General features: G+C 33.2%; 1 protein-coding gene across 1 annotated transcript; it reads right to left on the reverse strand.

The window, feature by feature from the left end:
• Positions 1–1,963: 1,963 nt before the first annotated feature.
• LOC125216744 lies at positions 1,964–5,040 on the reverse strand. Its single transcript, XM_048118510.1, has 5 exons — positions 4,826–5,040; positions 4,673–4,750; positions 4,475–4,557; positions 3,968–4,170; positions 1,964–2,187 (listed from the first exon to the last, which is right to left on the reverse strand). Exons 1-5 carry the CDS (start codon positions 5,002–5,004, stop codon positions 2,119–2,121), a joined length of 612 nt encoding a protein of 203 aa, XP_047974467.1. The 5' UTR covers positions 5,005–5,040; the 3' UTR covers positions 1,964–2,118.
• Between the last annotated feature and the right edge of the window lie 4,713 nt (positions 5,041–9,753).

A 9,753-nucleotide genomic window follows, 5' to 3' on the forward strand; every position in this document is an offset into this window, starting at 1 on the left:
GGTGGCCAAGTTTTCATGGGCAGGGCCAAGTTTGTTGGGCATGCCCAAGAAATGGTGGCTTGGGCATGCCCAAAAGGGCCACCACTGTGGACACTCTTAAGAAAATCACCTAATAAAATACTTCTTTCGTCTCATAAAAATATATTATGCACTTTCAATTTTTGTCAGTTCTATAAAAATATGGGCATTTCAATTTATGGAAAGTTATCCCAATTTATTATTCATATACATCAAGTTATTTACAACTTATATCACTGTTAAAACATTAATAATAATGGGGTCTCACTATCCACTAACACTATTTTAAGTTAACTACCCTTCTTCTCCTCTCTCACACTTCACCAATTTTATCTTAATTTCCATCTCATATCAAATGTCCATATTTTTATGGGACAAATATAGTACTAATTTAGTAAACTAAGGTATTATAGTAAAATCCACTCTCAGTTTTTTAGTCTAGCATCTTGGATTCAACTCTGCATTATTAATAAATAATTCATCTTAATTTGACATTTAGATGGTGTTTGGTTTTCTAGATAAAATATTTCTAAGATATAATCCAAGATTGAGCTGTGAGATTATTTATGTCACAAAAGGTTAGCTATCACATGATTATCCATCTAGGATTGAGTTGTGGGATTGAATCTCATGAACCAAACACACTACATATTTAATCGCATGATACAATCTTGCAAACCGAACACCCACTTAATTATTGCACAAATGCATTATATGCAGACATGATTTGCTTCCTTAGGGTCCATTCGTAACTTCGATGCACGAAATTGGAATTGAAATTAGAAATCTACGGAATGTAATTGGAAGATATTGAATTGTAATCCAATTCTAAATCATTTATTCGGTAAAAATGATATGTGATTGATATGAATTGTGTGTAGCGTGTGTTTATCCGTGCAATGTGTAGTGTATGTAGTGTGTTTAGTATGTGTAGTGTGTGTGCAATGTGTGTGTAAGCAGTGTGATATTATCTCCCATTCTTGCTTGAATTCGTGTCTACATCTAAATGCAACATCAAAAAATAAAAAAATATCTTTCATTAAAGTGTAATGGATTAGGTTGTCCAAACACAGGCATAATTAATCAGGCACAATCCCTACTTCTTTTTGTCTCCTCGTCCAACTCAAAAGTAAAACTAAAGAAATAAAGCTTTTAAAAAGATCTTAGCCTCAAATTCAATGCACGAATTTAGTGTCACCATATTTTCCAAAAATGAGCAAGAAGATGTCCTCTACTTTGATATAGTGTGTAGGGGCATGTCAAATAATTAGGCAACTAATATCTCTTGCCATGTGAAGGACTCTGCCATCACTTTCAACTTTGCTTAGTGTCGCCATTTCCACTATCAATGGTAGGTTGCAGAGCAAAGGATATTGATTTTTTAATTGTACAAAAATCTTAATCCCATGGACAAGGAAATTATAAAATAAGACAGACAATATGCACAAGATAATATAAGGTGAAAAGCCCCCCTCTCTTATCCCAATTATGCTATCAAGAAATAATTCTCAAAACATATAACATTATAATGTGAATTAATATCGTATTCTTAACTTGCCTAACTTAAAGATATTACTAAGCAGTCAAAAAGAAAATACTTAGATGGCATAAGTAAAATTCAACGGTCATGAATCCATAGTGTGAGTTTGGGCTCAAAGACTTGGGCCACATAAATTAAATGAAGTGGGCCGATAGAATATGGTGCATAATATCACACAATGGGAATTTCTAGTAACACATTGGGTTTATATTAGGATAAACATAAATCCCTTTTTTATATTTTAGTAGGTAGAGTCTTTTAAGTTTGAGGGAATAGTTAGTGTAAACTCACTATTAATGTCACTGTTCTTATAAAATGAGTTTGAATTTAGTATACATAGTTAAAAATGTTTTAAAATGTTAGGATGAAGACTATGAGGTTTAGGGAATTACATCCGGAAAGGAGGGAATTGGGATTTTGTTGTGATATTGCACAAGTTAAAATTGTTTCATACTATTGTTTAAAATTTGGAGAATAATTCACCATTATACCCAGTGATAACCATAAATAAAAAGGAAAAGAATTATCAAATCGTTTTATATATCGAACCGTTTTTGGGTCTATTCATTGGCTTGATCTTTACCGGCTTTTATCAAGCTTGCTTCCAACTCTTCTTCGACCAGTTTCACCTGCAAAATAATAAGTGCACAAAAATCTTTCATAAGATTCAACATTTTCCTTTATAATTTATCCAATAAAACATTTCACGGTTTTACAAAAGTTTCCTCTTATAATAAAGTATATTTATATTAGTGTAAGAGAGAACTTTTTTCAAAAAAGGAAATGTGATATTATTTGTGAGAAAATTAAAAAGGAAAGTGTGACATCTATAATGGGATTAAGAGAGTATATAAAAGTATATTTTCTTTATCAAAGTAATTCATAAAACATTACCTCTTAAATTCCACGACGCTACCCAAATATAACATCTAACTCGGAATGGAGGTAGTAGATGTGTATTAATATGTTGATTTAATAAACTAATCTAATCCCCATTTTGTGAGTGGCTGCGAATTACACTACAAACAAAAGTTTGACAAACATGTATACGTCCTCAAATTAAATTCGCACTAATTGGCATAACTAAATAGAACTACGTTGTGGTAAAACTATTTGAAGGAATAGGTAGTTGAGACTTGGGAGCCTTTAGTTATAACTCACTCACATAGTCCATGAAGACTCATATAATTGTTCGTTTTTTTATTTTACACTTAAAATGCGTGATATGCATGCTGTGTGGTACAAAGTATTACTCCCTCCATCTCACATTTGAAGTCACTTATTGTTATGGTTCGGGTTTTAAGAAAAAGTTGAAGTGTGTAATAAATAAAGTGAGATGGTGGAGTGTGTAATAAATGAAGTGAGATGATAGAGTTGGTTGAAGGTGGGTCTCTTTTGACTTTTGATTTTTGTTTTGGTTTATTTTAATGTAGACAATGACATTTTGATGTAATTTTGATGAAGGATGGGGTAAAATTGTATGACCAAATATGAAAAATTCTAAAAGTGACTTTTAAACTGGGACAGACTTTTATGGCAAAAAGTGACTCTTAATCTGGGAGGGGGTATATTATAAGTATACTCATTTCTTTTCCACGTTACTTGAGTCACTTCTGTTTTACACATGTTTGAAAAAAATTACTAAAAATAGTTAAAGTGAAGAGAGAGGGGAACACTCTTTTTTACATTATTCTTTCATGACTTTCTTTACTTTCTCTTCATTTTAACTACTTCATTTGTCCCAAGATAGTTGAGTCATTTACTTTTTTGGAAAATACTTTATTCCCTCTCTTACTTTACTTTCTCTTCATCCTTCTTACTTACTCTCTCCACTTTAATATTTAAAACATTAATTTCTTAAATTTCGTTCCCAAAAAAAATGCCCCAACTACCCTGGGAACAGATGAAATATTTTTATCACTTTTTCAAAACGAGTGTAAAAAGAAGTGACTCAAATAATATGTGAAAAATGAAGTATTACATAGTAAGTACTGTAGCAATTAAAAGCTGATCATGTTCAACAAATAATTTTAGTTGTGCAGATTTAGTGACAATTGCTTCGTCCATTCTCTTATAGTTGGGGCTAAAACTTTCAACATATAATTTTAGAAAAATGAATGTTTATTGTTTTTAGTAGATAGATAAACAGGTAAGAAAAAAAAATGAAATAGAAAAGAGTAGAGAGAATAGATTAGAAAGTGAATAACGTAGATAGAATAAAATAAAATAGAGTAAAGTAAGTGTGAGAAACATTGTAAATTATTACTACTATAGATGAAAATTACTCAACTATGAGAAAACTTTCTAAAATGAAAAACTGACTCAACTATAAAGGAACTGAAGGAATAATTAAATTGTGGAGTAATTAAATGAAGAAGTCAAGAACATGAGAAGTGATTTATATGATACCTTGTGTACAACATCTTCCGCCTTCTTAGCTTCATTGGCTGCCTTTTTAGCTAGTGCATCGAATGACTCTAGTGCCTCCCTCAGCTTCGAATCATCCGGAAGCTTCTCCTCCACCTCCTCCACGAGCTTCTCGGCCTGCTCTGCCACCTCCTCCACCACCTCCGCCACCTCTTCCACTACCTCCACAGCTTTGTCGATCTTACCTATTTATATATATCATCCATAGTGTTATTAATAATTATTGTACATAATTAAATAAATTAAAAATATACTATCTCCATCCTACGCTATTAGCACTTTTTTGTTTCGGCACGTCTCAAAGTTTTTGTACTATAAGTACTTTAAGTAAGAATTAAAATATTTAATTAAGATATTAGAGTCCATAAGTGTTTTCTTATTATACTTACTAATTTGGTTAAACTAACTACTCAATCCCAAAATGAAAAGTACGAATAGGATGGGACGGAGAGAGTAGTATATAAGATTGCCAGAAAAATATTGCCCAACTTTTAAGGAGTGCAAATAGCCCTCCTTTGTATCCTACAGCTGGTAGAATTACTGTGACTAGTAATCCAATCACCCATTTTGGCCTGCAAATTAACACATAAAAATAAAGAATAAAACAAATAGATGAAAAATTTTGGGTTTTGTTAGTTCAAACATACTAAGTAAATTTATAAAAATGAAATAGAGATGATGAAGCACCATGAAGACGAATTATTGTTTGGAGAAGCTGAAGCTTTGACATATACAGTACCGCGTGTGCTTGGCCTCAAAATAGCTCTGAATTTAATCCATAAATTACTATGTATGGTATATGTAAAATTATGAAGAAATTCAACAAGAATGACATCTTACGTTGAAATGATGCCATAATTAGCGGTAGACTTGAAGAAAACACGAGCGAGATCAAGTTTGTCGGCACGTTCGATTGAAGGGAGGGGATGAAAGTGTGATAGATTTCGAGTATTTCTGCGACTGCCTTGGCTGCTGAAGCAATAGTAGCTTGGTGATGAACATAAAATTTTTGATGACATTTTCTCTGTATTGTGTTGAATATGATTGATTCATCTCTTTATTCATTAGGTTTGTTGAATAGAAAATGTGATGAAATTATTGGTTATGGAGTTGGTTGTGCACATTAATTGACTGTCTAGCTATGATAGGGGACATATTAAATTCTGTCAATGCTCTTGGTTAGTTGAATGTTCATTTTATATCGATCTGAACGAATTGTTGTCAGTAATAACATGTTTTTTTGGTGGTGTGAATCTTGAATTAATTAATTAGTAATGGTTGGATCAATACTGAAATAAATATAATATATCATCCGTTCCTTAAAAATAGACAACATTTGAGACGATACGAATTTTAATGTATAATTGTTACAATAAGAGAGATAGAAAGAAAAAGTGATTGAAAAATTATTAGTGGAGAATGAATCACCTCATTAGACAGAAAAATGTATCCTTAAATAAAATTGATCTATTTTTAAGGGACATCCCAAAATAGCAAATGTGATCTATTTTAAGGGACGGAGGGATTAAAAAATATCTACTATTATGTAATTGTTGGCATACAAACATGTTATACATTATATGAGTGGGGATAGATGAAAGCTATATACATAGTGTTAGCTAACTTCAACTAGTTTGAGGCATTTTAAGAGTGACACAAAACAACTTTTTGTGGGCATGCTTGACCCAAAGTGGATAATATCAAATTAATGTGCATTTGAAGATCCTAACATGTGGTATTAGAGCCGAGATGGCTTGGGTCGGGTTTGGATACCCATGTTCGAGTTGGGCCGAAGACGACTCAAGTTCGAGTCGGGCCTGTAATGTTTCAATGTGTCGACTAAGTTCCCCATGTGGTCTCGGATTGAGGGAGACTTGTTGGATTACAAACCCATTCCACATCGGATGAGTGAGAGAAGTCGGAAGCAATTAGTTTGAGGTCTCTTAGGAGTGACCTAAAAATGAATCCATGCAGGCGGATTTAACCCATTTTCCCCTTACTCATTCCACTCACATGCTATTATAAAACTAATATAAAAAATATAAAACTAATATAAAAAAATGAATCGCACATTTCACTATCTTTTTTCACCCACTTTTCTTTATATTTCTTTAAACCTCGTGCTGAACTCAAATGAGACCTCTTATGGCAGACGAATGGAGTAATATTTTAAAAATCAAATCAATGTTTTGGGGTTACGCAATAGAAATACGCAAAAAGCAAATGGATCGTTAAGGATCTATGTAGCTTATAATGTGATTAAATCAATTTTTATACAAATTACATAGATTTGTGTTAAACACAGTAAAATCACAATAATGACATGAATTTAACGTATTTGGGATTTTTACCTTATGACCCTCCGAAGGATCAACTTGGCTTGCACCTTCTCCACCTATCGTGTCAGTTCTCGACCTTGAATCTTCCAATCTATTCTCAATCTCTATATTAGCCATCAGCGTGAGCAAATCCTAGCCAATCTCAATATATCTAAATAGAATCACATGAAGACAAGAAAGCTAAATGTGTCTCGTTAAACACAGAGAATTAGATCTAGATCTGCACGAGTGATACGCTCGAATTTTGTACAATTTTAATGCTTATATTTGGACTGTTTTAAGTGTCAAACTTAAAAATCATGTCCATTTATATTTTATTCATTCTGGTGTTTTGACGTTTTGTGAGTTATGTGCAAAATAGAGCTTAAAAAGGACAGAAAAAGGTCAAATTCTGGAAACTGAAGAAACTGCACCACCCAGCGGTCAGCTGAGTCATAGTTAGTGGCCACTGAGCAAACCAGCGGTCGGTTAAGAGCCAACAATCACTGAGAAGAGTGCCGAGAGTCCAGGAAGAAGTCAACGACTCGCTCATCAGCGGTCCGCTGAATTTATGTGGAGATGAACCAGTTCAAGCCCATTTTGTCGGTGAGTTTGAAAGAGCATCGTGTGGGTACCTTGAACATCTCAAATGCATTTATGAGGAGAAAGTTATGACCATTTTACAAACGCATTGCAGTGCAGTCAAAGCTTACAGAAATTTAGGCGGAAATTCAAGGAAGGGAAGAAAATATTACCATGTGAAGCCAAATCTTTTTCATTTTTTTTCAAGCCTATAAATACCTTATAAACTAACTCATATTATAACCATTCATAGCCTCTAAAATTGGGGAGCCTGCTCTTCCCTCTCTACTTCGTACCATAATTCTTCTATCATTCTTGGAGATTGAAGCAAGATAAGAGGAGACTAAAGACTTCAAGATTCAACCTTGGGTTTTGTTTATTATTTTATGTCTTGTGCTTTAATTATTGTTTTAGTTCGTTTGTCTATGGACAGATAAACAATAGTATAATTTTGAGGATCAATAATAATTGACTTTTATGTAATTCTTTTTGTGTATAATATTTAGAACTCGTTGCGCTTGATTATATCCTGAGCTTATGTTCAATTGATTGGATGTTACCTTGATTATTGTAAATCACTGATCGGTGATAGCTTTGATTGGTTTATCTTATGTGTTCGTACAAGATTTGTGACATGACTATTGATGCATGATAGGGAGATTGTAGTAAAACTTGAGTCGGATGAAGGTAGAGCTAATTAGAATAACTAAAGAGTTAGTGAAATCATTATCCTTGAAATTCCACTATTTGTCTAATTCTATCTTATTTGTTTTGTACTCTGTTTCTTTTACTTTATTTATTTCTATTTAGTGTCATAATTTTAATCCTAAAATTCTATGTCTCTATATAGTATATGACGCTTAGTACATTATAGTCAGTTGCAGTTCTATTCCATGTGTTCGATATCCCCGACCTTTAGCTATACTATTTCTTCCTTGTACAGTTAAAATGTATACTTACAAGTAGTTGTAATGCTAAATTAATTCTTTTGTCAGCTATAGACTTGAATTAAATTTATTATATTTTCCAAAAAGTTATCTAGTTTGAAATTCTATTTATTGTTCATGAAATTAAATTCCAACTGGCTAATTTACTAAATAATAAATCCTTTTTCCAAACACCTCTCGGAAATATTACCATACCATGCATGCACACAAATCAATGTAATAGCATTACCGATATATGCTACCCACTTATCATGTTTTTGAGTTACGAAAAACATGCACATAAGTCAAAGTAGCGTATGATGAAATTACATAAATTCTATGTTATATATACTAAACTTCCAAGATCATATCTTTCATTAAATAGCAAAACTGATATAGTGCTACTTTAGATCATATTCAAAGCTTTACCAGACCAGTGTCGTTAGTTTTCTGTAGAAGAAAAATTTATCGGAGTGACATTGCATCCTTTCACGATAGGTAGTCAAAACTTATCTAGATCGTGAAAAAGTTTTTCTTCTGCAAGGGACAAGTTGAGTCACGTAATGCGGACCTATTCTACTACTCAGCCAACAATGCAGAAGCCTTTGACCTATTTATTTAATGCATGAAATATTATTAAATAAGCCATTATATTGATATCCCAATTTAGGGATAGAAATGGATCTAGGGTATTGTATACACGCATTTGAGTGATTGTATCACTACACATATGCTTGAAGCTATTTTTAGTATTCAAACTCTAACAATCTTCACTTATATTTAAAGTATGATTTCGAGTATATCATATTGCTTGCTAACACCTAACCATTTCTTCCACTTATACTTAAAGCAGAATTTGGCCATCTTATACACCCAACTAGTATAATCCAAGAACAAAAAACGATCAAGAAAAATCAAAGAACATCCAAGTCGTAATCAGACAAGAACTGAAAAAAAAGTCAAGCATGTTTTAAAATGAACAAAAAACCAAGAACAACTTCTAAATCGAAAAACAACCAAGAACTTATAAAATTTAGCATGATAAAAAAGAAGAATTAAAAAATCAACCAAAAAAGAGAGATTTATATTTTTTGTTTGTGCGAGGTTTAGAAATCGATCAAATTAATTACCACATTAATCGCACATGAACGAGAACAGAGAAACCAAGATCAATCACATGCATATTTCAATCTCGAATGATACGATCATGGAGGCCGTGCGTCAAGGATTTCAGCTACAGCTGGATTCAATCGAAAACCGTCCTATCGAGATGATATCCGAAAGCTATGAAACTGCCACCATTGTCTTTGTCTTGGAAACGGCTTCGCGTGGGTATCTTGCACATCCCAATCGGAGTCCGAATGAGGGAGTTATGACGGTTTTACGGAAGTCGCGCAGAGAAGGCCGGGAGCTTCGGGAAATTTACTGTGCAAAACGCCCGGGCCGGGCATTTTGGCATGTGAAAAACGCCCGACCGGGCGATTATGCCGATTTTTAGATTTTGTTGGCCAACTTTCTATTTTTGGAACCATAGTATAAATACCTCTTGATGTCATCTCTTTTCCTTAGGTTTTTGCTGAATTATATGCTTGAGAGCTTTGTTTCCTCTTGGAGAGGGTTTCTATCCAATTCCTAGATTTAGATTGCTTGAATCCATCAATTGCTAGTTCAAGTATGGGATTTCCATCAATTGCTAGTTCAAGCATGGATCAAGTAGAGGTATGCTTTGAGGTTTGTGGTTCCCTTGAAGATCTAGCCACGGATGCATGTTAGTATGTTGTAAGTGTCTTAGCTTGCCTCATCACTGACTATGTATCACAATTTCCACTCTATCTTACTTCTTGTTTTGATCATCTTAGTTTCCTAAATTCTTGTTGGGTTGCCATTATTGATACAATAGAAAATCTACTTCACAAAAATATTAGATCAATCACCTACAAAT

The sequence above is a fragment of the Salvia hispanica genome, chromosome 3 (genome assembly GCF_023119035.1).
Source record: "Salvia hispanica cultivar TCC Black 2014 chromosome 3, UniMelb_Shisp_WGS_1.0, whole genome shotgun sequence".
Classification (NCBI taxonomy): domain Eukaryota; kingdom Viridiplantae; phylum Streptophyta; class Magnoliopsida; order Lamiales; family Lamiaceae; genus Salvia; species Salvia hispanica.

Coding starts and splice junctions, on each gene's coding strand:
- LOC125216744 (XM_048118510.1), bottom strand. CDS start 5,004: ATGTCATCAAAAATTTTATGTTCATCACCAAGCTACTATTGCTTCAGC. Junction 4,558..4,672: donor AACAATAATTCGTCTTCATG/GTGCTTCATCAT, acceptor GTTAATTTGCAG/GCCAAAATGGGTGATTGGAT. Junction 2,188..3,967: donor CGGAAGATGTTGTACACAAG/GTATCATATAAA, acceptor ATTATTTTGCAG/GTGAAACTGGTCGAAGAAGA.